The sequence below is a fragment of the Euleptes europaea genome, chromosome 5 (assembly GCF_029931775.1).
Source record: "Euleptes europaea isolate rEulEur1 chromosome 5, rEulEur1.hap1, whole genome shotgun sequence".
Classification (NCBI taxonomy): Eukaryota; Metazoa; Chordata; class Lepidosauria; order Squamata; family Sphaerodactylidae; genus Euleptes; species Euleptes europaea.
This window is the reverse complement of record NC_079316.1, coordinates 52,324,962-52,352,720: the sequence shown is the minus strand read 5'-3', so window position 1 is coordinate 52,352,720 and position 27,759 is coordinate 52,324,962. Positions and strand designations below refer to the sequence as shown.

Here is a 27,759-nt window from a genome sequence, read left to right as displayed (position 1 = left end):
TGTTGCTGCAGTCATCTTGTTTATGGGCTTCCTAGAGGCACGTGGTTGGCCACTATGTGAAGAGAATGCTGGACCTGATGACCCTTGGTCTTGATCCAGCATGGCCTTTATGTTCTTTATGTACTTTAGGCTAGTACATTTGTGAGGGGATTATGTTAGGAGTGCGGCATGACAAAGAAGAGGGCCACTCTCTCTCTTCCACCTCCCTTCCCCTACGAGAGGCACTTTCTCCACCAAGGTTGTTAGCAAACAGGTGTATTTATTCTCCTAGCTCCACACACAGCGGGTCCTGGCGCCTCCACATACTACTGCCCTGCAGCAGGAACTGTGGCTAGCTGCTCCGTTCTACTGGACACATTATGTTGCAAATTCAGACTGTCGGACAGCGAAAAGGACAGTCCTCCTCCTCGGAGGTTTTGCTGCTTTGCAGAGAAAGCTCCTCCCCACCACTGAAATCAAGGCCAATGGCTTAACAGGGGAAGTGGGGGCGAGCAAGATTGTCAGTCAGTACTGGCAGTGCAAGCCTTCACCTGCCAGGGGTCCCGAGAAGAAACCTGCAGAGAAAGAATACATCACTGGGATCAGTCAACAGCAGGCTAGTCGTGAACCCCAGATCATTAATCCAACCCTCTTTGCTTCTGCAGGATTCTTGCACACACATCATCACACCTACATTGTACATTTAGTCCACCTCTACGCTACAGGGAAACTAAGCCATGCTGGCATTTTAAAGAGGTAATGCCTCTGCTGTCCCCCAAGCTCTCACCATTCTCCTCGTGCAGTCACCGCTTCTTTCCGTACCAGCCGCTTCTTGTCATCCAAAGGTTTAGCCAGTGCTCGGATCACCCGTGGCTTGTAGGGGATCACCTGGCCGTAAATAGAAGTATTAATGAGGCTCCTACAACGTCTCCTGCCTCCTCAATGCACTCCAAGTGACGACAACAAGACAGAAGCCGATTTAGGTAGCGCAAGCCCTACACACAGAAGAATGCACCACCCAGGGAGAGGAACCAGCATGTTATCCCCCTTAGCACTTACCACTGGTGTGGGCAAAGAAGCAAGGGCATGGAGGCACTGAAGTGCAGCAATACGAATTGCCTGCAACACAAAAAGAAAAAGCCATTAGTTACACTTTCAAGCTCTAGTAGCCCTCCTTCAAGGTGGAAAAGGAGACTGTGTGACGGCACAATAGGGAGCAGCCACCCGGGACTTACCATAGCTGGGCTGTCTGTCAGGCCAAGGAACTTGCCCACAAGGGTATCAATGTGCAGGCTCACAACCAGGGGCGCATCGAGCAACAGTGGCTGTAGACAGTGCAAAGTTGAGAGCTGGATCACATGGTCAGGACACGACAGGGCTTCCAGCAACAGGGGGAGCAACTGTGGAGATAAGGAAAGTAAAACGAGGTGGTGGGGACACCCCAATTCTCCCCCTACACCGGGGGGGGGGGTCTCAAACATGTAGCTCATGAATGAACGGTAGCTACAGAATTGCTCATGCATCCCACAATAAAGATAAAATGATCTAATCTATACTTATTTCTTAAACCTTTTCTCCATAGGATTTTGTTGTGTGGTGGTAATTTCATTTCTGGTGCTGTTTCTTGTCCATGCCCCATTTCTAGGACAGAACAAAACTTGGTAACATGCTGGCGGGACTATTTTTCTTTACTCAGTGGTAGCTCTCAGTAAAGAAAAGGTGGGACACCCATGTAGCTACAGAACTCATCACAGACAAAAATTCCTTGGCCCTGCCCCCCCCCCCCCACATTAGCCCCACTTACTGTAGGCAGCTCGGTCACCAGTACTGGCTTGGGCAGGTGGTTGAGTATATGAGAGAGGCCTTTCAAGTAATTTGCTTTCACACCTGGGAAGGACAGACAGACACTCAACTCCTGCAAGCGCATGGGAGACCCTGCCAAGAGCGGTTTGACACAGAGGCTAGGCACACACCTGGAACTTGCCTGCATTCTTTTGATTCAGCAGCAGCTGAATATCACAGGTATTAAGAGTCCTAGATGTGCCCTTGGGCACAAGCTGAAGGGGCACAGCCTACAGTGGGGAGGAAGATCTGCCAGCAGAGGAAGAAAGAGAAGCCCTGCTTTGTCTGTATTGTATTTTTCTGTAAATGCTGCTTTTGGTCCCCGTGGGGAGAAAACCAGGACATAAATAAAGGCAAGAAAATCAGGTTGGAATGTCACACTAGAAGTTCACAAATTCTGCAGCTGCAAGATTTAGTGTTCTGACCACATCAGGCCATTTTGAATATTTAACACTAACAGCTTTCTCTCTAATTTGATAAGGAAAGGCAACGGGGGAAGTCCTCACCAGGGGCAGCCGTGTGAAAGCCTTGCACCAGCTGTGGCACACACTCTGTGAAGAAGCGCTGGCGGAACATGAGGCGCACGTCAGCATGGCAACTCTTGCCCAGCACATCTGGAGAGTCGGCCATAAGCAAGGCAAATCCATTGCCCACTGCCGGACCAAGGACTGGATTCCCCAGGAGCATGAGCAGCTGTAGGAAAAGAGAAGGGGGCTCATCAGGTGAGCTGAGAGGTGTGAGCAGGGAGATCAGATCTCCATTCCCTCAGCTCACCTTGTCGGTCAGGTGTGTGGTCAGGGGGTGATAGCGCAACAACAGAGCCTTGCTCACCTGCCGAAAGAGAGAAGTATGCTCAGTTCTGTCCTAGCAGCAGAGAGACAGAAAAAAATGTGCAACACACCAGAGGTTACAAGGCATTTATCTAATCACTTGTAGCCACTCCAGATTCCTGTTTGTTGTTGAATTTCAAGGTTACAGTCTGAAGAAGGATATCAAAACGGGATACTAGCTGGCAAACCTGTCACTATTGTGGTTTTGTTACATTATTAACACTTTTGCTTTTTTGCGTTTGCTCATTATTTGTATTCTATAATGTGTGTTTTGGAATTTATTTGAATCTTTGTTGTTACTATTATTTCGTAAAAAATTTGGAGCAGTTACAAGTGATTAGATAAATGCCTTGTAACCTCTGGTGCTTTGCACATCCCCCCCTTCTGTCTCTTATCAGAGGTTTCTCACCCCCCCTTTTTTCCCCTAGCAGCAGGGAGAAGGCGGCCAAATGGTGGAGACCTTACCCACAGCAGCAGTGTGAGAGCCTGGCTTCTGTGGGGACACTCGCTCAGGCCTTCCTCCAACTTGTCCATGGCTGCTCCCAAGAGCTCATCCAACTGAGGCCCTAAGAAGGGCAGAGGCAAAGTGACTGATGGGTGTTCCTCTGCAACCCCCTATAAGCCAGGGAGGGCATCAACCCAGCACAGCATAGCTCTGGAGTTTCCCCTCCATCACAGCCCTTGCCTTACCTCCCACCCCATCATTAGGACACGGGCGGTCACACCCGCTGGTTACCTGCTGGGTGCTTGTTAACCAAGCCTGCAAAACATTTGGCAGCGGCTGTGGCGGTGAAAGGACAGTCAGAGTAGCAGCTCAAGGCTAGCAGCTCCCGCAGTAATCGGTCCTGCTGAGGAATGGCCACCTGCAGGGAAACCAGAGCTTAGGTGGGAAAGGCGAGGAGATGAATGGCAGTCCTGCAAGCCAGGCGGTGGAGAATTGTACCATCTGAAGGCTCATGGCTTCAGGCACAATGCGCATCGGCCATCTCTGGCTTCTCTCCGCCATGCAGCACCCCCTTCCCCAACTCCTGGCACTTACGTTTCTTGGCAAGGAGCACACAAAAGCCATGAGCAGAGTGACGAGTTTTTTCTGGGTCTGAACCGGGCACTGCCCATCCTGTGGAGGAAACACCGTTATTTTCCCTACTGAGGCCACCCTGAAGAAGCAGGCCACATTCTCCCATGAACAGCAGAATTGGTGCCTCCAGTCATCCCACTCACCTGGAAGGGCTGGAAGGTGCTGGGAAAGCTGTTTTCAGGAAGGAAGGAGAGCTCTCCATCTAGGAACAGGGGCACCACTTTGGAGACACTCTGGGCAGCCAGCCTGGCATGGACAAAAACAGGAAGGATATTGCCTCAGCAGAACAAGCATACAGGAAAAAAAGAGAGAGACTCCCAGCAGAAGAGTTGTTTTTTATACCCCACTTTTTCTCTACTTTTAAGGAGTCTCAAAGTGGCTTACTATCACCTTCCCTTCCCCTCCCCACAACAGACACCGAGGTAGGTGAGGCTGAGAGGGTCCTGAGAGAACTGTGACTAGCCCAAGGTCACCCAGCAGGCTTCATATGTAGGAGTATGGAACCCAACCCAGTTCACCAGATTAGAGTCTTCTGCTCATGTGGAGGACTGGGGAATCAAACCTGGATCTCCAGATTAAAGTTGGCTGCTCTTAACCACTACACCACGCTTAGCACCCATCCTAACCCCAGTAACTCACATCAAGCTGGCCAGCAGTGCCTGACCAGAAAAGCAGAGAAACTGGGACATGGAGTTACACACACTGGTCCATCAGGAGATGGGATGGATACAAAAAGAGCCCTTTACTGCAGCCAATACTCACTCTGGACTTAAGTACATACAAGCAGCGCTGATGACCAGCGCCATGGCGGATAAGGCTTCCTCCTTCAGCAGCACTTTGCTCAGCATTGTGTGGGTGTTTTCTGAAAGCGGTCAGAGAAAAATAGATGAGTCAGGAGGAGGATGCATTTGGGTATCTCATCACTTTCCTTGAGGGGTGGCCTGCCATCTGCCAAATCAGTCCATGGGTCTATCAAGGTTGGTTCTGTCTACTCTGACTGGCAGCTGGACCTCAGGTAGAGGTCTTCAAGATCACCTACTAAGCCTTTCAACTGGAGATGTCAGGGACTGGACCAGGATCCTTCTACATGCCAACCAGATGTTCTGCCTCTGAGCTACAACCCTTCTCCTTGAGCTCAACTGCAGCAGAGACACTGTGCCCTGGAACGTGACCCCAGCTGGGGAAAGCCCTACTTTGTAGGGCAGCAATGAGGTATAAGAGCCAACATGGGATGCCAGGAAGAATGGATTTAGATCACGTTAGGTCCCTCCTTTGCACTCTGGGCTCTGAAGTATAAAACACAACACACTCAACCCACCGACTCAGGCTGTAAGCATGGACTGATTCAGGGAATGTAATGTGGTAAATCCTCACTAATGGAAGGCATTTCTGACAACTAACCAGGATGTCCTGCTCCCCAAAATACTGCTCTCTGGGTGACTGGGGTCTCCCAGGAACAGCACAAGGGTCTGCAGTGAGAATTTAATAGCACTCCCCTCCCTTCCATTAGTGGAAACTGACTGTGGGATCCAAAGCCCACGTCTCTGCCCACCCATTGGCCTTACCTTGCATAGCAGCCTGCACGGCTAAGCCCATCAAGCAGGGCACCACAGCCTGATGAAAGTACCAATAATTCTGAGCATTTTGCTGGCACTGCAATGCCACCTGCTTCAGACTCTGGCACACGGACACCACAGAGTGGAGACCTGCCTGCGTGCTGCCTGCAAATTAAAATAATGCATTAAAAATGTTTGTGTGTAAAGGGCCATCAAGTTGCAGCTGACTTATGGTGACCCCTCATGGGGTTTTCAAGGCAAGAAACATTCAGAGGTGGTTTGCCATTGCCTGCCTCTGTACTGCGACCCTGGACTTCCTTGGTGGTCTTCCCATCCAAGTACTAGCAAGGGCCAACCCTGATTACCTTCCAAGATCTGGTGAGATCAGGCTAGCCTGAGCCATTCAAGTTTAAAAACGTTAAAAACGCCCACCCTAAACGAACAAATCACAGTATGAAGAGGCATTCTATGTAGTGATTGCCAATTCTTAAGAATATGAAGTTACCAATATACAATCTTCATGGCCACTTAAGAATTTCAAAGACATTGTAGCACCAATGTCTGCTGAGAGGTAGGCTATGACTAGGATAGCCAAAGGTCATACCAACCCAGACTTTGCAGTAACAAACTTTGCCGATCTTTCACAGGCTATTTAGAAATTAGAAAGTTATGGAGCCGGAAGGGACCTACAGGTTAGAGTCCAGGTCCCTGCCCTGAGAAAGGAACTGTACATGTAAATTTCTCTGACACAGCTCTAAGCCATCCCATATTCCATCCCTATTACCCTTCTCCATTAGGAAACAATGACCAGGGTTGCTCAATATTTGCCCCATACAATTCTTGTGTTACCTTTCTCCACCTTCTGGAGATGCTGGAGGAGAATTGGAACGGTCTCCTTCATTATTCTTGGGTGGGTGGACACTGCTGCTAAGGCCTGCAGGCAACGGTCCTGCTGGAATTCAGCGCTGTCCTCCTGTAATTCTGAAACAGGCAGCACATAGAACACAGCAGCCAAGCAAAGCATTTGTCTGAAGGAACAGACCAGCAAAGTGCCACTGTCATCCCATCCGGAGCACAGATGTGAGGAATGCCAGCTGTAGACCAAAACGTAGTCTGCCCATTAGATTTACTTCATATGCTTCAAACCACAATCAGAGAGATCCCACAGAGATGCAGGTGAAAGCCACAGTGCAGTTAGCCCCTGCACTCACTACAGCAGACACCAAGCATTTCTTCACACATGCTTAGTATGGTGATGCAGTGGAGGAACCCTGACTACCTCCGCCAAACCCACTCAACAAGCATGCCGTACCTGCCTGCAGACCCTCTGAGAGCTTCTGAACCAAGCACCTGCTGAAGGCCTCTGGGTAGAAGGGAGTCAGGGTGCCTGCAGCCTCCATGGCAGCCAAGCTAAAGGGATTGAGAGGAAGGCAAAAAGGTAAAAGAGCTTGGAAGAAACAGCTGGAGCCAAACACTCGCTGCCAAAGAAAGCAGCTCTTTCAAAAGAGGTCGAATTATAAAAGCTAAAAAACCCCCCACAATTTATTGGGCTTCCCCATCACAAGAAAGAAAGCATAAGGTATTATATGATATGTTTCATCATTGCAAAACATAACAAGCAGTGACCAAGGTTGTATGAAATTAGAGGGCTGAGGAGAAGGGCTAAACAACACACAGGTAAGCCAAATGTGCTGCCTCCTTTCAATGTAACTAATTCGTTTTAATTGTAACTTGTTTTTATTGTAAACTGCCACAGGAGCTCTTGTGACTAAATGTGGTCTATAAGTACAGAAGAAGAAAAAAACCCTGCTTTTCAATTCTCTGCCCTCTCTTATCTTTACACAGAAAGTCAATTTTACTGAAATGTGATCCATGAAAATCTCAATTTTTGAAAACTAATACTGTGTGTTGTAATAAATACTTGACTAAATTCAGTGCACACAAGTAATTTTTGGACAAGAGGATGGATTAGGCAATGATTAGGTATGCTTTTCTGTGCTCATTCCAGCTGAGTTCATCAGGGAACTAGTCCGAGGGGTGAGGGGGAGACTATATGCTCCCACCACCAGAGATTAGAAAAAGGTGTCACCAAATCTGTTTGGGAGCTGTCCTATGACTACCAGGTTTGGGCACCCTACATGTCAAGGGCTGAACAGGAGCTTTAGCTCAGCATCAGTGTGGAACGTGCAGATGATGTCACAAGGAGCCAACTTGCAACAACCTGTGTGTGTGTAAAGTGCCGTCAAGTCGCAGCCGACTTATGGCGACCCCTTTTTGGGGGGTTTTCAAGGCAAGAGACTAACAGAGGTGGTTTGCCAGTGCCTTCCTCTGCACAGCAACCCTGGTATTCCTTGGTGGTCTCCCATCCAAATACTAACCAGGACCGACCCTGCTTAGCTTCTGAGATCTGAGGAGATCAGGCTAGCCTGGGCCATCCAGGTCAGGCACAACAACCTAGAGACGGGTTAAAATTCTGAGCAACAGAGTGATTGAGAAAGTGCTGTGGAGTCTGTATGGTGATGCACCATAAATGCTATTTAACCACTTTGGTTGGAGTCTGAGACAACCAGCATGCACAAACCATAGCACCAACTGTACCTTAAGGAACAAAAGTTGGAAACAAAGAATAAACAGTTTAGGAAGGTGCAAATACACAGAATCACTGACTTTGTTGTCCTTGACAGTAATGCTAGTTTGAATGTGTTAGCATTCTTATTTAGAAAGAGAATGTAGATGTTGGATTTGTGTGCTCATTTTAACAGCAAGTTCCATTTCACATGCCAGGCAAGCTTACAAACAATCACAGAGATACAACACACAATCTAATTTTATATACTCATAACCACCTTGGAAGTGACCCTGACAGCCTAAACCCTCATCAATAAGGAACAATATAAGAGACATTGCAATTTGCTGTTGATATTTTAAAAATTAACAGAACACTACAGTTGTTAATGAAGGAATCCATCCCAAGACAATTCTGAAAAGTTCAAACACCTGCCGTTCCCCCTGAACACAGCGCTAGGCCCAGCTTTGCCCCTCCCTTTCACCTGGTCTGGGAATCTTCCTCATGAAGGATGAACCGTGCCAGGCTGTCCACAAGTCTATCCACATCCGGGAAGTCCAGGAGCCCTGCAACAGAAGAGCCCGAACCCATGTTTCTTTCCTTGCCCGTGCAATAGAGCACTGCTTTTTCTGCCTTGCTCTATTGTACACCACCTCCTGTAATCTGTGACATGCCCCTATAGTCCAGCCAGCATAACATAAAACAGGAAGAGCACCCACTGCTTGAAAGCCAATTGTCTGGCTATATACATGCAGTAGAACATGCCAGACTGCACACCGCAAGGATCTAACACATTAGTAAGCCAGAAACACGCCAGAAGATAAATCTTTTAGTGATACATAACGCTTCCTGGGGGAACCACTCAACCTACAGAGAGCTACAGACCTTGTAATAATCCTAAAAAGGTCAAAGCTCGGATCCCAACCAACTGCAGCTGCACGCTAGCCTCAACAAGTGCCGAGAACACCATGGAGCACAGAGCATCTTTGGCGCAAAGCAGGGGACTCTTGTCTGGAAGAGATGGAGAGAGAAGCCGGCAGTGTTAATGGGCCTCAGAGTCCTGGGAACTAACATGATGCTAAAAGTTACAAGTCACCAGTGCAGATGTATCAGGAAGCCAACTCGCACCTTCTTCCTCAGGACCCCACTTTTGCCGCAGCTCCAAGAAACCAAGCAGCACCTCCAAGATTGTCCTACGCTGGTTACTCTACAAGAGATCAAGAAGACACAGGCTGGATTAGAGCGGTCAAGGGCGTGGAAGAAGAGGCATGGTTCAAGGCCACAGTCCTATGTAGGCCACAAGCCAAAGCAAACCCCAAAGGCAGCTGTAGCAGAAGCCACAACCAATTTTTCCCTAACCTGCAACTGGGGCTTCCCAGTTCCACCACCGTGACTCTCCACTCCAGCACTTACCTGCAAATGCTTATTGTACTGCTCCACCAGTAACGGAAATACACTGCTTGCGATCTGGTAATAGGCCCGCAAGGAACCCCCTGCGGCTGCCTGCAGGAGCTTTGCGCTTGGCCACACCAGCTTCATGTCAGGCTCACACAGGTGGTGCCTGCAATCTGAAGCAGGCAAAAGAGTTTGTATGAGAGAGACAACAGAAGCCCCACGCCCCCCACTAAAATCCACCAAGAAGCAATTTTTCTTCAACAGGATGCTGTCCATCTTCAGAGTTTCAAAGCTTAGCAGATAACTTATTCTTTGTTCCTTCTTCCCCAATTTAACTGCAGGAGCAATTTCCACCCCTTCCTTTAAAGCTGGAGGGCAGATGTCTCCTTCCCCTACACGGTTGCCATTTCCTCCGAACAGAATTTTGTGAATGGAGTGTCTTTCACATGGCTGTCGTCTGTGTAAATGCAGATGCAAAGCAGCTTAGAACATTGTCCTCCCCTCGTCCATTTTATCTTCACAACCACCACCTTGCAAGGTAGGTTAGGACTCTTGTCTGGAAGACTCTTGACTGGTCTAATGTCCCCCAGCACACTTCCATGGCAGAGCAAAGATTCAAGCCTGTTCTCCCATACCCTATCCCAACACTCTAACCACTATGCCAAACCATCTCTTGTTGAAAGGTATACTGTTCTTGTTGTAGTTACCCTTCAGAATGCCTCTGAGGAAGGAGTCCAGAAGGTCTTCATCATCTGAGCTGAGCACTGAGCGGGACAGACATGCTGACAGAGCACGCAAAGCAGACAGACCCTCTGTTTCAATCTTCTCGCTTGCTGTCTGGAACACCTGGCCCAAGGGGAAGGGAAGGGAGGAGAATCAGCCCTCTACTCAAAGAGTTTGCCCTGTATATAAACTAGGCCGAGAGTGCAACTCCAGAACTCAACTATTATTCCAGCAGGTCCTTAGGAAGCAAACTGTATCCCATAAACACAGTTACTCCACTGTACACCGCCATGGTGAAATGGCCCTTTGAGTACATTTCTAGACAAAGAGCAGGAACAAAGGCTACATGCACCTTCCCATAAAACAAAGCCCACCCCACCTCGCATACACAACTCATTCCTCTCACCTCTCTGCGCAAGGATGACCAGAGGCTAGGGAGAAAATCCTTCAGCTCTTTCTGCCCATAGATCATGCAGACAGCATTCTGTAAGAAAAGGTTAGAGAGGAAGGGGGTCAATGGCCAGTGAAGGTACAGTGGCTAGCACAGACCTCAGACTTTGAATTTCCATGAAGGATAAGCCAACACTGAAGCAGGGGAAGAAAAAAAAAAACCCTGCACGCTTGGCCGAGGAAAGCTGCAGAAGCAAGACAACCCAGTTCCTGACTCCAGATATGGTGCTTGGTATGTTTGAGTAGGGCTCTTACCAGTGTCTGTAGGGAGTCCATCTTCGCACTTTGTACATCAGAATCCATTTTCTCAATGAGAAGTGGAAGCAGAAACTGAGGTGGGGGAGGAGATGGAAACTTCACTGTACTTTATCGTTAAAAATATCCCAGAAGACCAGAAACACCCCCCCCAAACAGGCACCATATGCAACCTACATCAAGGGGTAATACCATAACTTCCAGTCTTCACTGTAATCCACTGGGAAGGGAGGACATGTACCTACTCACAAAGCACTTTTATGTAGTTTATGGAACTTTTAAAGAATCCCAAATGGTTTTTAAAATGTGGTTTAAAAAAACATTAATCACACCTCTGCCCAAAAACTTGCAAGGTTTGATAGCTGCATTTTCCAAGGAGCTGACTCCAGTCACAAAAGAGGAATTATCTCTACAATATACCTGTTCTTTGCTGTATATACATTGTGGTCAGCAATGACATCTTCCCAGTTTGTGAAAATACCCAAGTTATTATATAAACCTGCACCTTCTTCTTTTGATAGATGCTGAATAGAGTCCACGGAAACCAACTTACGAACATAATACCCTACACCTTTTATTCCATGCTTCCTCCAAGAGTTCAAGGCAGTATTCATGGTTCTCCTAACAACCTTTTACATTAGGCAGAGTGAAACTGATTGGCCCATGGACACCCAGTGCGCTTCATGGCTGAGTGGGGATTTTCAGGTCTCCCAGGTTCTTGTCTGACCACTACACCACACTATCTCTACACTCCACAGCTGCATAAAAGTCAGCCCTGTTAAAGGACAACTGGCTCACAGCAGAAAGGCCAGAGCAAACCCACAAGGGAATGAGACAGATGTGAAGAATAGGCCTCATCAATCCTATACAACTGTCCTACCTCAGCAAAAGCAGGGGTGGAGGTTAGCACTGCCCGCAGGCTGGCAATCAAGTCCTCTCTCTGGATTCCATGAGGATCATTCGGAGGCTGAAACAGAATCAGAGATTGAAAACTCTCCTCATAAAAGCCTTCCTGTTACAGGATGTGTTTTGCTGAATAAATCTCACCACGGATACCCTCAATCCCAAGCATCACCAGTCATTTTGCTCAACAGCTATAGATCAGCAGGGAGGGATGACTAGAAGGAAAGGTGACAGCACCAGATGAACTCACTCACAGGAATAAAGTCGATAGGGAAGTAGCAGGATGTCACCTCAAACAGCTCCTCTACAAAGGGCCCTGAAAGGCAGAAGGCAGCAGTGTGAGTCCTCAGGATGAGCAGAAGGTGCATACTACAAATTCAAACTAAACCACAGAGTAGAGGCTGAGAAGCTGTATGACCCGGCTTATTCATCTGCAGCCCATTTGGTGCTACTCTTATGACAGCCCATGATTTGAGTGAGAGAATTGGTCCAGAGGCTTGAAAGCAGTTCTTGTGCCAGATGCCTCCGCAGGTGTTTCACACTCAAGATCTGCCCTTCCACCCCCACTCCCCCATCTTACACTCGACAAGCAAGGGCAAGGAGCCTGACCAATTGACCGCTGGCCACTCAGGGCTCTCCCTTAGTCAGCTAGCCCAGTAAGCCACCTACCGAGCACATAGCCCTTGACGATGATGTCTCGCACTATCTGAAAGGCCACTAACAGATTGCGAGGGTCCTTCTCCCCATCCATCACCTGGATGAAGCCGAAGGTGAAATCAGCACCCAGACTCTTCAGCTCTGTGGGGAGGAAGCAGCAGATGTAGAAAACTCAAGGTGTTCAGAATTCACCTCTGCTTCCAACTCAACCCCTTCCCACAGCGGTCCCCCTCACCTGCCTCTCGGCCGCTCATGAAATTAGTGATGAGGCTGTAGACTGTATGGCGATCTAACTGCAGCAGAGACTAGAAGATAAGCACATGGATGAGGAATAGGCCATTAACACAGGCACACTTTCTTTGTGCTTTAGAAATTTATATTAAGGCTTTTTGTGTTGCTTGTATTTTGTAATTTCATTCATATTTTTATACATTGCCTAAGTACCCATTTGGCAGAAAGGTGATCAAGATAAAAATTAGTTCAAATTTCTATACACACAAATGAGCATGCACATGTGTGCATGAACACAGCTCTGACTTGTAGAAGACCAGAACTCCTCATCATGCCATAACATCCCCTCCCTGCTTTTATTTTTGCTCTCGATAAGAGAAGCTTCAAATCTCTTACTATCCCGCATAAAACCCAAAATTTGTATAGTTATGATTTGAATGTAGGACAAAAATTATTTCACTTCATAACTTGTACACACCACTACATGCATAAGGAGTTTCAGATTTAGCTCCCCAAGGTTCAGAGAAAGTGAACACAGTCACACCTTCTCTATCAGAAACAACTAAGCTAAGCAGGGTCAGCCCTGGTCAGTACTGGAAAGGGAGGCCACCAAGGAATGGCAGGGTCGTGAGGCAGAGTCAAACAATGACAGACCACTTCTAAACTTGCTTGCCATGAAAATCCCACTGGGCCAGCACAAGCCAGCTGTGACCTGACGGCAAAAAAAAATGTCCAGAAAGAAACCCATCTCACATCTAAACAAGAAGTGCTGATAAGACTAGAATACAAGAGTGGAAAACAAAGCAGAATCAAATACTGTTGGAAGATTTAGGCTAGAAACATGAAATGAAGCAGAAAATCTCATTGTTGTCTTCACAGAATTCTATTTGTTCACTGTGAACACATTTCAGGCAACTAAATAGATGGCTGTATACAAGGAAATCATCAGATGGCCAGTACAGAAACCAAATAAGATTACATAATTAGAAGCAAAAGATAAAGAACCTCTATTCTCTCTTCTAAAACAATACCAGCAGATGACTGTGGTACAGAGCATGAATTATTACTATCAAAAAATTAGAAAAAACCTGAAGAAAAACATCAAACATTCATAGTGCCAAAATACAATATAAACAACATTCCTGAAGAGATTAAAGGTCATATAAAGAACAGATATGCATTACTTTCAAGTCAATGGGAACCGGAAGAACCATGGGCTGAAACCAGAGATATAATCAATGAAGAAAAAGAGTAAATGAAATAAATAAACGAAAGTGTAAATGAATAAATAAATCTGAGCAAGGCTGTCAAAGATAGGACATTTTGGAGGACTTTCATTCATAGGGTCGCCATGAGTCGGAAGCGACTTGATGGCACTTAACACACACAAATGAATAAATAAATGAAAAGCCTCGATGGATGACTGATGAAATTCTTAGCGTTGCTAAAGTAAAAGAAAGAGAGATCTGTTGCACAAGATCCAAGGAATCAAAGGGAAGTTTTGTTGATCTGTAAAGTACTACTGGACTCGAATCTGGCTCTTCTACTGCAGACCAACACACCTACCCTCTGAAACCACCCTCCACGTATTAACTACTCCACCCAGTTTAGTATCATCCGCAAACTCGATGAGCACATTCTGAACTCCCTCATCTAAGTCATTTATAAAGATGCTAAACAGTGAGTACGATCTACCAACCAGGACTTAACCCACCTAACAGTAATGGGGTCTAGTCTGTATCTCACCAACTTCTCAAAAAGAACATCATGGGGCACCATGTCAAACACTTTACTAAAATATAAACAGACCACATTCACAGCATTCCGCTGATCCACCAAACTAGTAACTCTATCAAAGACAGATCTATTTGGTCTGACATGACTTATTCCTAAGAAAGCTGTGCTGAGATTAACAATCACACCATGTCTCTCCAAATGTTCACAAACATACCCCTTAATAACCTGTTCTAAAATCTTGCCTGGAATTGATGTCAAATTAAACGGATGATAATTTCCTAGTTGTTCTTTTTGCAACTTTCTTAAGATCACACTATTGTTCCCTGCCAGGGGAAGCAAAACAGAAGTGCAGTTCACGAGGGAAAGAGGTTATAAACAAAGAACCTCTGCTGTGGGGGTCAAGGAATAGAAAGTTCAAGAAATGGGGTAGTCCAACCCAAAGTTCTGGGAGCATCCAAGGTTACTTGCACCTCAGATTTCCTAGTGTTGTTCTCACACATTCCAGAGGCCAGGGGAGAACATCTAAAGCAGGGGAGTCGAACTCATTTGTTACAAGGGCCAGATATGACATAAATGTCACTTCGTCAGGCCATGTCTCACCAGATCAGATTGGGACAGGGGGGAGGGTGGCGACTTTGGCTAGCTTGCAGGCTGGATAAGAGCTCTCAAGGGGCCAGATCCAGCCCACGGACCTTATGTTTGACACCCCTGATCTAAAGCCTACAAATACCAGTTCTTGTCCCTATGCCCCAATCCTCTTCTTGCAGAGTGAGCATGGACGAGCAGGTCCAAGCGAAGAAAGGAAATGCCTACTGTCCTACATTGCAGGCAGCAGCAGGCAGAAAGCCAGATTAACCAACTTCACACGCTGCTGTGGGAATAAGAAGACTGAAGCACAGATGAGGGTACTAAACAACAGACCAACAGGGCTCCCCCAAGCTCACCTGGACATGAACCTCCTGAAAGATGGCTTTGAGAACAGACACTGCCAGGCCTGGAGCCAATTCTGCACACATACTCTAGAGAAAGACAGGAAACATAGTAAAAATTTAGGGCCCACTAATATAAGGAAATGGCTGTACGTGGCTGCCCCTAGAATCCTTGAATGCTACTTTGTAAACTACAAGGACTAAATTCACCACCCAGTGCCATGGGCACAATGTGTCAGTTATCTAATCAGCAACATGACAATGTTCCACTCATGAAAAAGGAAGCAAGCACTATGAAGGATGAGCCACATGACCCAGGGACAGTCAGAAGAGATCACTATCTCACCAAGTTTCACCACCGTTATGTTACTGGAATCAGACTCTCTGACTACCTCTCTTACTGATTATCAGGCAGACCTGCTGATCTGCTGCCCTTCAATTAATGAACTGCTTCAAGCTTTTCTACCTTTGGAGAAAAGGCAGCACCTCAACCATGGTGACAAATGGACATGGTAACCTTCCAAGTTGTCATGCCTTTCACTGTATTAAGTGTATATTAAGTGTGGCAACGAAAACAAATTCTTACCAAAGCTTTGAGTCCCTGCAGCACAGAGGGAATGACAGCATGATGATCTTTCAGTCGGTTCTCGAAGAACAAGACCAGGTGGGTCACTGGAACAGACAAATATCATCAGATAGGATAGTAGGACAGGACACTCAAGAAATGGAAATTTGTATGGCGTAAGTTGGCATCTCCACCAGCCCCAGCATTTGTGCAGGAATGGTGGACAACACTGGGTCACTATGAGCTGCCCAGCTATATTCTTCCTCCTTGGCTCAGACAGAAAATTCCCTGATACATGGCAGATTAAATGTCCATTCGGTACCACCATGACCAAAGAAAGGCGGAAATTGGACATTCCAGAAAGCAAAATTACAAACTCGTTTAAGGCCACTTATCACATAGAACATTGCTGAGTCCAGGATGTCAGTTTAGGGCACCTCTGATCACCAGTCCCCAGGACTCAAGAGCCAGGAAATTAACAATAAGTGTGTTGGCACAGAGCTGTGGGATGCAGTATAGTGGGGAGCCTCTGAGAAAGCACTCACTGACAGGCACCAACAAGGAGAGCAACTTTCAGGACTGAGGCTAGCCTTATATGTATGTCTAGGAATCTTGGGCAAAAGCTGCAGTGGCACAGGACAGTCATACCATTCAGGTAAGCTCTCCCTCTCTGTGCTGCCCCAGACCTTGTGCAAGGTCACATCAGAGCCAGTGTGGTGCAGTGGTTAGAATGTCAAGACTAGGATCTGGGAGACCCAGGTTTGAACCTCCACACAGCCATGGAAAAATTGCTGAGTGAGCTTGGGCGAGTCACACTCTCAGCCTAATATTCTTCACAGGGTTGTTCTGAGGACAAAGTGGAAGATAATGATATAAGCCACTTTGGGTTCCCATTAGGAAGGCAGGGTAAAGTAACAAAGTAATGTTTTTAATGTCAAAAACTACCACCGAAACAGCTCCCTAGCAGTCACTGTGACCTCTTCAAAGATTCTTCTTAAACCTCTTCCCCACCTCCCACCCCTAAAAGAGAGAATTGCTTTTTATCACCCATGTAAATTAACAGAAGAACACTCCAATGAGATTCTTTCAACAGAACTGCCAAAGCCAATACAGGCCTCTGCTAAAGTAACCAACAGCTGAAGAATTTTATAAAGACATCAGGGTTTTCAGCGGACTCTGCCACAACTCTGTTAAGTTGACTACATATGGTATGACAAGTGGCCGTCTCGCTACTGAATTAAACCCGCCTAATGCCCCTAGATGCCAACCACCATCTTTGGTGCAGTCCTTTGAGGGCTGAGACCTGAGGCGGCACTCCCCCTGCCTTGCAAGGAATGAGGAACCAGCCCAGTGTAAAGACATCATATATGCCCCAACCTTCTTTTTCTTGAAGTAGGGAGTAGCATTGTAGCAGGACTTCAGAGAGCACCTGAAGGCCCCGTGCACGCATTCGAGTGTCTGCATTCTCAAGCAGGGATCTGTGTTGGAGACAGAACATAAAGAGTTCATGGACCACACATGGAAAAGACAAAATAGAAAACAAGCAGGGGACCTGCAAGGACTTGTTGTGTGTGTGTGGGGGGGTGTTTCATCTCTTCTCCCCTGCTATTTCCTCTTTCCCTTCCTTGAAAGCCTCCACAGTGTCTCCTCTTTTCCTGCTCTCCTTCCCACCAACCAGCCAAATTACCTTTATGTGCTCCGGTCTTCAACTTTCCCTTTTTCTCTCCCCCTGGCAGCCTCTCCCTGGGGAAACTCTGCTCAGTGCCAGCCACCAGGCCTGGTCCAGTTGCACAGGGCATCTGTTTCTTCAAGCTGCTTCTATAAATTTGGGGTGCTGAACTCTCCCAATTTCTTTCTTTTTTTAAGATTTCAGATGCTTCTGCAACTTGGGGCTTTTGTCAGGTTTGTAGAAAGATCTGTCTTGTCTGTCCATGGCTGTAATCTCTGGATTTAAGTATTGACGGGGCCTACACTGAGAATTAGATATGTTGACATTGTTTGTGCATGATTTAAACACTGAACCTGGTAACGAATCTGGTTTAATAGCCAACCAGTAGCATGCACCCTACCACTCCACAAAGCAAAGTTTGAAGGCTTTTTCTAGCCAAAGGAGATTTCTTCCAATGTAGGTAGCTCTTGAATTGCAGGAACAGCCACTTAAGTTGGAGGAAGACTCCTTAGGCTGGAGGAACTTCCTCCAACCTAATGTTAAGCACACACCATATTTTTTTTATGAGCCAGCTGTGAAGATCACTCCAAATGCAGTATCTGAGCATCAGCTGCTCAAAATTTTTCTTTTCTGTGAAGGATTTCAGGAAGAGCACAGATGGGAATCTGCTTACTCAGCAATGATTAACAAGGCTCACAGCCCATTACTGAGAATGGGGCTGAAAGTTCTTTGGAGGCGGCATGATCTGGCCGCCAGCGTAAAAGAGTGTAATCACGCGATTACACACATTCATGCCGGTGGCGAGGCCAGTCCCAGCAGCGGCCGAGTGCCGCGGGACTGCGCCTCCCCCCTCCGCCGGCGCGGCCTCTCCGTGGTGGAGAGGCCATGCCAGCGCAGGGGGGTGTTCCAGGGGCGGGCCACTTATGCCGGCGTCAGGAATGGCGGTGCTGCACCTGCTTTTTAGCAGCCACAGCCTCGCTGTTCCCTATGGGGCAAAAGGCCCCAGTTAAACAAAAAAAAGCTACGAAACGGGTTTTTTGTTGTTGTTTAACGGCGTACGGGAAACGGCTTTGGAAGAGGCACTACTGTGCCTCTTCCCCGCCGTCCCTGTACACCTCAGCTCAGGAATGGGCTGTTAGTATTGCTCACTATAAAGCAATGGTTTTTGAAATTTGAACTCCACCATAATGAGGACAATGCATTTCCCCCAACGATAAATCACATGCAGTAACAGTTTCATCATCCAAAAAGCCATCCCAGTTTCTCTCCCCAGCTTTCTCCTTCACTGTACTTAGCTACGGCCAGGATAATTCTATCTAGTACATTTTTATCCAGACCTTTCTCCAGGGAACTCAAGAGGGGGTACATTTTCTCCCTTCTGTATTTCATCTTCACAATAACTCTGTGAAGTAGGTAAGGCTGAGAATGACTAGCTCAACATCACCTACAGTAAAATCCTAAAAGAACACTTTGCTGGGACTATGCCTGACTGAACAGACATGAGTAGAATACTTACTAGACCGGCTTAGGATTGCCTTCCCAAAGAGCTTCAGTCTATGCATGTTTACTCAGAGAGCCCACAGAGTTTGCCCACAAAGTAAGCCCACAAAGTTTGACAGGACTTCTTTCCAGATAAATAAAAAGTCATAATCCCGCCAGCTATTCCCCAGGTGCTGCCTGCCCACGTGCCAAACAAGAGAGGGTGGGGAAGATCAGGAGTACGCATCTTACAAAGAGTCAGCAGAACAGAAATTGTGTTTTCTGTTCCACGGAGTCCAATGCAGATTCCCAAGATCCCTCTTTCCAAAAAAAGCATGACTGGAGTGATGGATGGAAAGCAGTCACTTTCACCTTCACTCATAAACACTAACATCTTGATCTGTGGTATCAGCCACAACTAAACTAACCCTCTGTACCCTTACAACTAAACTAATCCTTATAGTCAGCCACTCAACAAGAACCCCTTGATGCTCAGCTAAGAATGGCATCATACTCAGGCATTTCATTCACTCCCTCTGCTTTTGTGATTTCTCTTAGTCTTGTACATTGGACTGGAGGAGCAACAGTTGAGATGCAAGGATCCCCTCAATTTTGCTCTTTGACTCTATTATGACTTGGATTCCACTCCACTAGTTTTCCAACAAGAAAACAGATTTTCAGAACCTGATCATGGATATAACACACGAAAAAAATTCCTCCTTTTATAAATATGTTTTAAAATATAAATACCTTTCCTAAAAAGAAATAACTTCTGTTTGTTGCCTTTCCATAGAAGCATAACACATAAAAAAGCCCTTCAAAACTAACCCTCTGTATGCTAAAGGGGCCACAGAAAGGGATTGTTTCTGCAGGTATTTCAATGGGGAGAGGGTTATGTAGCAGAATAGTGCAATTGCATTTCTCTGCAATATATCAAACAAAACAAACCCCTTCAAAACTAACCATTGATTGGCAGAATTTTAAAAAAATTTACACTTGAAGTTTAGTTTTGCTTTTTTGCCCCTTTTGTGCAGTATCAGAACACTTTTCTGCAATGCATAAAACCCTTTAACAATTAAAAATGTCTTTCAACACTCCTAGAGTGAGTCTTGAAGAGATTTATTTCATTTTGTGTATGCGTTCAAGGAAATATATTTCCAGAAGAACCCTGACCTAACTTCTACTCCAGTAAACATTTACAGTTATATAGACCCTCAAAATGTCATAAGCATCTCTAGAAATTAGGAGTGTCTGGCAGAGATTCATAATGCGTAGGCTCCCTTGAAGGAAGAGAGAGTGTCTGTTACAGTCTAGGCCTGGGCACAGAGCAGTACTCTTCTTCACTCTGGTTGTGCTGGCTTCAGTGTTGCTCTTCATTCTTATGGAAGGAGGGAAAGAAGCAACATATGTTTTGAGTGATAACAGTGCTCCTGTTGGAGGCAGACTGAGAAAGCAGTCGCTTCCTTGGCAGCTCCAGTCACTCATCTGCCTCCTCGCTGATTTAAAACTGGCCAATGTATTAGATAAAGTAAAAAATATAGCTATGAATACTCCCAAGCATGTTGAAATGCTTCAAATTGCTGCCACAGTTTCTCCTCCTTTTCTGAGATGTATAATTCATCATTACAGTATTCTGGCTTCAGTCTCCTATTTTATCATTAGTGCTTAATTCCTTGTTATTTTAAAATGGACAGCAAGCCCCAGAGGTGATTCTCTTGCTTGTGACAAAAAAAGCCATTGCGTTGGTACATTTGAACCAGGGGCTTCCAGGCTCAGAGCTCTCAGCTGCCCAGATACTGGGCTCCACCATGTAACACAGCCAATCCCTCCAAACAATCCTGGAGTCTCTCTTCAAGGGAGGAGCTAGGACAAATATGTTCATCATCAAGGATATGCTGCTGTGGGCCATGGAGGCACCCTCATCTCCCAGACTATTAGGGACATACTGAGAAGTTCTACAGAGCAAATAACAGAATGTCTTGGATTATATAATCCAGTTGAAATTCATATTAGCATCTGGGCACTCAAATGACATTTTCATTTACAAGCTCAGAGCCACAGGGAACACATTCCCACTGCTAAAGCATTTTATTTACATGGATCTTTACAGCAAAGCACGGACTTCTCTCTTGGGGCAATGGCACACGTACCCTTCCTAGAACTGGCTGGGATCCCACACAAAGTTCCACTTACCCCAAGGATTCCACAACATCCAATATGGTGCGGGTCCCAGCTTTCACTCCTAAAAAAAGAAGATGCAAGATGAAACTCTGCACTGTAGCTTAGTGCACTAGAGTTGGGAGCAGTCCTTAGAACAACATTTAAAGATGGGAATACATGTCGCTTAAAGTTCAACGCAATTTCTCACCCTTCTGCTTGCACAGCTCAGTCAGACTTCTGCCTCAGACCTCGGAGAGCAGACAATACTGGCTACATGGCTCAAATAGTCTAACTCAGTAGATGGAAGCTTCGTATGATCATGAGTTGAGAAGCATTTATCTCAAGGCAATCTCAAGAGGCAAACACTGATTTGTTCCTCCCCTAATTGTTAGCTGCCTCTGGCAAGAAAGAGTAGAACCACAGTGTCGGAAGGGGCCATACAGGCCATCTAGTCCAACCCCCTGTGTACTGCAGTCCTATTGTAGTTGTCTGGGGTAGGGCTGTGGCTCAGTGGAAGAGCACTGCTTTGCATGCAGAAGATTCCAGGTTCAATTCCTGGCATCTTCAGTTAAAAGATCAGATAGTAGCTGATATGAAAGACCTCCATGTGAGACCCTGGAGAGTCACTGCCAATCATATAAGACAACACTGACCTGGATAGACCAATGGTCATTTATGCCCGCGAGTTTTACCTGGGGTTTGATGCTCCCTCGACCCACACTTTTCCGTTGTGAATCCAAAATTTGCTATGCACCATCATCTAGCTCAAATCCAGAAGTGTCTCCCCGCCTCTTGAAAACACTGCTTTGTAATTGGCTGCAGTGCTTACTGTGAGAAAAACGTCCAACTCCCATCTTCCCCCCTGCAGAAACCCAAGTGTCATTTTACAAAACAATTTCAAAACTGGTGCTCTTTAAAAGGAAGAGGGGAAGAAACCCATGTTGTTTTAAAACCCTTTCTTATATGAATGTTTGCTCAGAAAAAAACTCCTGGTGGAGACAAAAAATCAGGAAGCATTTGTGCCCCTCCTTTAAACACTGCTTTGTAATTGGCTGTAGTACTTATTGTGAGAAAAACATCACACACACCCCAACTCCCGTCGTGCGCTTTGGCTTATGCATGGAGATTTCACTCGGGCTGATCTCAGGGGAGATAGAAGAATCAGGTTATTACAGAAACTGGAAGACCTGGGATTTGCGAGGCCTGGTCATGAGGTCATCTCTAATGGACAGAAAACTCATGCATAACTCCAAGGAACAACTGAGTCAGACAGGGGGCATACCCATGCATAAACACCCAATGTGTCTGACTTCAGAATAAGGGGGTCCACATGCTCATGTGCCACTTAACTGCGATACCCTTTGGCATTCCTTCTAGCCATAGAAAATAAGTGCTGCAGCAATAACAACAGCAGTTGAACTTGCTCTCTCTTCTTCAGGCGCTTTAAGGCTGGAAACAGTGATAAAGGACTAGCTCTCTAGGCTATGAAGGGAGAAGACAGGTGGGATAGTACTTACAGCGTAAGGAAGCAAGAAGGAACATGAACATTGATGCAGGAAGCAATTCATGGCTATTTCTAAGGTGAGTCAAATGACAAGAGTGAGCTATGCAGGGACTTGAGGACTTTCAACTAATTTTTCTGCCCTGTCTCCAAGATACCAGGCAGCTCACTTTACCTGTACACCATGGTCCAATCAGGCATTCAAATAACTAAGCATCAACAACGTACGGTATTGAATACTCCTTAACGATCACAGAAGCCACAAAAGCTGCGGCTGCTTCACTTCCTAGAGCATAAATAGAAACAGCTACAATTCACAGGTCACTCACCAAACTTCCAACTAGCTACTTCCCTGAGGCTAGCATTGTTGTTGAGGAAAGCGGCTTACCAAATCACTGCCCATGCCAACTCTAAAACACAGGTCCAGGCAGGCAGAAATGCATATCAGATTGGATTGGCTTGCACTTTTTCGATCACTGTTTGCAAACCAGGAAATCCAAGGCAAGCAATGGCTCTCCCCCTCAAATGACAACATTTTCATAATAATCTACTTTCCATTTACAGTGGTAAACAATCATCCTAATCATGCTACTCACATCCATTTACTGACTTTGCACCAGAGCCTAATTTACAGAACCACTGAAATATTTGTTTATATTTTAAAATTAAATATTGATGCCAAAAGTGAGTTTAATCACTGTAATCTGGATTTTTAAAATCTTAATAGACCAAAACTTCAAGTATAGAAATTGCAAGCCAAGAAAAAAAATTAAAGGGCACAAACATGCCCAGTATAACAGAAGAATGCCACAAAAATCTAATCTCTGCTGAGCAATTACTGAGATCTACCTCGTTCAAAGCGGGGATACTATGCAGGGAAAAGGAAGGAAACCAAGAGAAAGCAGGAAGTAGCTTTTGTCACCTGAAAGGACAACTTACAATATAAACAGATGGAGGAATGGCAGTCGGCACAGTACAGAATCCCTTCAGCTACCCATCAGCCTGGCACAACCAGCTGTTAAGGAACTAGAGGAGCATCATGAACAATCCAATCATAACTCATTTTATCACTGCCTTGCTCTCAAAAGCACAAGATTTGCAAGATGGGTTTTCTTAGCATGCCTCTTGGAAACATGGTACTTTCTATGGAAAGCTTTTATTTAAACGGAAAGGGAGAAGAGACGTAACAAGAGCACTCCATCATATAACTACTCACTACTGTACCTCCTTCCTCTCTTCTTTTCAGGGGTATAGTCTACTAAATAGTTCAGAGGAACATAACTGTGATCAGCATATTTCTCACCCAATTAGCAAAGCAGGTTGTCCCCTGTACAGAAACACAGGGCAACAGAACAGGCTCAGGGAGAAGGCAGAAAGTAATGCTTGCGTATTGGAAGATAGGGCCTTGACCTGGATGGCCCAGGCTAGCCTGATCTCGTCAGTTCTCAGAAGCTAAGCAGGGTCAGGCCTGGTTAGTATTTGGATGGGAGACCACCAAGGAATACGAGGGTTGCTGTGCAGAGGAAGGCACTGGCAAACCACCTCTGTTAGTCTCTTGCCATGAAAACCCCAAAAGGGGTAGCCATAAGTTAGCTGCGACTTGACGGCACTTTTCACACACATTGGAAGATAGGACACAAACATCCGATGGAAGCCTCTACATTTCCCACTAGGGATGCAAGGACAACACAACCCACAGGTAAGGAAGTGTAGGCTGCCCTAAGCTGTGGCAACCATAACTCTCCCACTCCCCTGTACCTACTCTGTACATTGCCCAATCAACCCTCCTTCCCTTGACAGTTGCTAGCAATGTATACGTGCAAACAGACATGCAGGAGCCTTGCAAAACATGCTGGCAGATAGGGTTGCTAACAGGTCGGCTAACAGGTCGACTGGCAACCCTAGCAGCAAGTGGTAGCAAAGAGCAAGTGGGCTCCATAGGTCTTTATATGGTGCACTTGCAAGGTCTGCAGTTTCCACTTCTACCTTGATGATTCCCACATGGTGGGACACAGCGGCACCATTCAGCTAGGGTTGCCAACCACCAGGTACTAGCCGAAGATCTCCTGCTATTACAACTGATCTCCAGCCGATAGAGATCAGTTCACCTGGAGAAAATGGCTGCTTTGGCAATTGGGCTCTATAGAATTGAAGCCCCTCCCCTCCTCAGGCGCCGCCCCAAACCTGGGTAACCCTACATTCAGCCAACCTTTATCCATCTCTTGTAGTGGAACTGTTCAGGCTGTGATTCTGCAATGCAAGAGGCACCTTGGTGGTATAGCCAGCGTGGCATAGTGGTTAGGAGCAGTGGACTCTAATCTGGAGAACCAGGTTTGATTCCTCACTCCTCCACATGAAGCCTGCTGGGTGACCCTTAGGTGGTAGGGGAGGGGCTGTGGCTCAGTGGTAGAGCATCTGCTTGTCATGCAGAAGGTCCCAGGTTCAATCCTTGGCATCTCCAGTTAAAGAGACTAGGCAAGTAGGTGATGCAAAACACCTTTGCCTGAGACTCTGGAGAGCCACTGCCGGTCTGAGTAGACAATACAGACTTTGATGGACCAAGGGTTTGATTCAGTATAAGCCAGCTTCATGTGTTCAACTCTCTCAGCCCCGCCTACCTCAGAAGGTGTCTGTTGTGGGGAGATGAAGGGAAGGCAATTGTAAGCCGCTATGAGACTCCTGACAGATAGAGAAAAAGAGGGATATAAAAAACCAACTTTTCTTCTTGGTCTGCAGTAGCCCAGATCACAGCAGAGAGGCTGCTAGCCATCCTGCACAGTAGTTGTGCTCCCTGTGTCTCCTACTTGCAAGGGCAAGACACTGGCATGGCATCTTGGTGACAGAATGGTGTTCTGCGTGGAATGTTACCCATTACTGTTCTTTGGACTCTTTACAGGCAGCCATCCAGCAGCGGGAGAGGCCAGGATTCATTCACAATACATTGCCAACCATCTGCCGAGGCTACCACACAACCAACAGCTGCAATGACCAGCGTACTTCCAGCTGTCCTGTTGTGGGGCTGCCAGTTCTCTTGTTCTAGTCTAGCTCCTACATCACTGCAAAATGCATAATTGACAGAGTGCATCAGATGTCTACCTGCCGCAGAGTTATGTGAATGGTGACTGGTGGTGTGGTTGCTATGGATTCTGTTGCACCTTGTTGGGGGTGTTTTTGTCACGTTTCCCCTCTACACTGGAGACACAGGATACAGACTAGTGGAGCCATAGTGGTGCGCTGGGGGGGGATCTTAGAATTGGGCTTTCAGTCACTAAAGAAATTTAAAATGATCTTTGCAAGTGCTGATCTTTACTAACTGGGCTTTTGTACAGAGTCAAGTCCAGAACCACTCTGAACAGACACATTTATGAAACAAACCCACGGAATCACAATGCGTTTTCTCTTAGTTTCCAAGTCCAAATGAAGATGCTCACTTAGGCAGCTTTTAATAGTTTAAATAGACAGCCAGATGCCAGTTACTGCTGCCGACTCTCTTTTAAGAGTGGGTTCAAACAACTGTTTCAGACATAATAAGAGTTCTTGCTCCTGCAAGGAGAGCTGATAATATCTGGCCAGATGGCGAGATGAGTTTCACCATACTCATGCAATCTGTTGTTGGGCGAATAATAAAACTCACCTTACATTGTGACTGGATGCTGTGACTATCCATTGGCAATACAAGACTTAGCAGGATCTCAGAAACTGAAAGCATAAGGTAGCAGGAGAAGCTCAGCAAAAGCTCACCTTGCTGCATGGCTAGATGCAACAGGACATCACTCCATAAAGTTGGCAGTCAAACCATTATGAATTTATCAGTGGTCAGCATACCACAAATAGTCATCTGAGCCTAGAGTAATTCTGCAACTCTCTTCGAGAAATACATGGGACAGTGTTTTAAAGAACAGAGAAAATACAGGCTTACAAGATGAAGGAAACCACTGATGAACACAAATATAGGTTAATTACCCTTTAATGCTCTTTAACCTTGTTTTATTCAGATGAAGTTTAAGAGGTAGATTTTCCTTTTTTTAGTATCAAAGGCAAGTGAGGTTCAAAATAGCATTCATGAACTGGAGTACAGAACAGAAGCAATAGTGAATTAATTTATTGAAAGTAAAGGACTGATTTTGTGTATGTCAGTTCTCTTTTGAGCATATCCTGGTGAAGCAGACATTGGGGCAACACACATTCAGTTTTCATCTCTAGCTAGCAGCTAGACCACAACAGCAGCTTCATACCCACCCTAAGTGTCACTCTTGCTCATTGTCTTTAAATCCATCTAGAGGAAGAAACCCCCCAACTTGCCCCTAATTGCTCAGGCTATAAACCACACCTTCAACATCTCACTTCACTAACAAGGTGCCTGCACTCACTGCTTAAACACAAGTTACTAGCCGCGGTTAATTTCTCAAACCCAGCTGAAGGCTTAAAGGTTATATTTTGATCTAATTCAAACGAGAGAAGTAGAAATATTATTAAGGATATTGTCTTAGATTAAAAGAATTGTAATTAGATTGATATAAGAAATATATTATAACGCATTAGAATTTAAATGCAAAGGGGACAATTAAGTTAGCAAACAGATAGAGGAGGGGAGAGGGGAAGTCAATGAAATACTAGCATTAATTAGTTATATGGTTAAGAAAAATAATGTTTATATCATATGGTTAAGAAAAATAATGTTTATCAATAACAACGTTATTGAATGATGCAAACTATTGTGATTTTAAAAAACCAATAAAAATTAAAAAAAATTCTCAAACCCAGCCGTGTGTGGATAGTGCAATTACCCTGTGGACAGGGAAAGGCACTCTGTACATGCACCAAGGTTTTAATTGCTTTACATGCCAGTATTCCAGGGAGACGCTTGGCACCACGTTCCGAACCTGAGCCAGCCTTCCGCCCCAGACAATCCCTGCTCCCAAGTCCCCGCCCCCACCTTCCAATGGCTTTCTAGACTCCGCCTTCCTTACGGTTTCCCCGTCTCTCGCGCCCCATCCGTCTCCCGACGAGCCTTTGCGCCGCCACCTCCTCCCCTGCCAGCCCCACCTCGTTCCCCAGCCGCTGCAGGCGCAGGCCGCCTCGTCTCCAGCCCACTGCGACTGTCGCCTGCTCCATCACTCTTTCCTCCGCGTGCCCGTACCTTCCGCCGCTTCTCGGGCCGCGCTTTCCCGCTCCCAAGGCTGCAGCGGGGACCCAGGCGCGTCCGCATCAACGTCAGCCCCTCCAGCCGCCATTATAATCTCAAAACGGCGGG

At 46.2% G+C, this 27,759-nt stretch overlaps 1 protein-coding gene and 1 non-coding gene across 2 annotated transcripts; one reads left to right on the top strand and one right to left on the bottom strand.

Annotated features, from left to right (window-relative positions):
- Positions 1 to 450: 450 nt before the first annotated feature.
- On the bottom strand, positions 451 to 27,759 carry MMS19 (MMS19 homolog, cytosolic iron-sulfur assembly component). The gene is made up of 31 exons (XM_056849377.1): positions 27,646 to 27,759; positions 21,038 to 21,086; positions 17,074 to 17,174; positions 15,718 to 15,803; positions 15,147 to 15,221; positions 12,470 to 12,539; positions 12,247 to 12,375; positions 11,832 to 11,893; positions 11,555 to 11,641; positions 10,675 to 10,749; positions 10,376 to 10,453; positions 9,954 to 10,092; positions 9,265 to 9,419; positions 8,980 to 9,058; positions 8,737 to 8,862; positions 8,336 to 8,417; positions 6,598 to 6,695; positions 6,135 to 6,266; positions 5,295 to 5,450; positions 4,492 to 4,591; positions 3,873 to 3,975; positions 3,691 to 3,768; positions 3,388 to 3,514; positions 3,117 to 3,217; positions 2,596 to 2,652; positions 2,328 to 2,514; positions 1,784 to 1,866; positions 1,215 to 1,379; positions 1,039 to 1,098; positions 767 to 867; positions 451 to 554 (listed from the first exon to the last, which is right to left on the bottom strand). The coding sequence occupies exons 1-31, from the start codon at positions 27,737 to 27,739 to the stop codon at positions 527 to 529; spliced, it is 3,063 nt and encodes a 1,020-aa protein (XP_056705355.1). The 5' UTR covers positions 27,740 to 27,759; the 3' UTR covers positions 451 to 526.
- Positions 24,895 to 24,966, top strand: TRNAD-GUC (transfer RNA aspartic acid (anticodon GUC)). The gene has a single exon. It is a non-coding gene; the product is annotated as a tRNA-Asp (tRNA).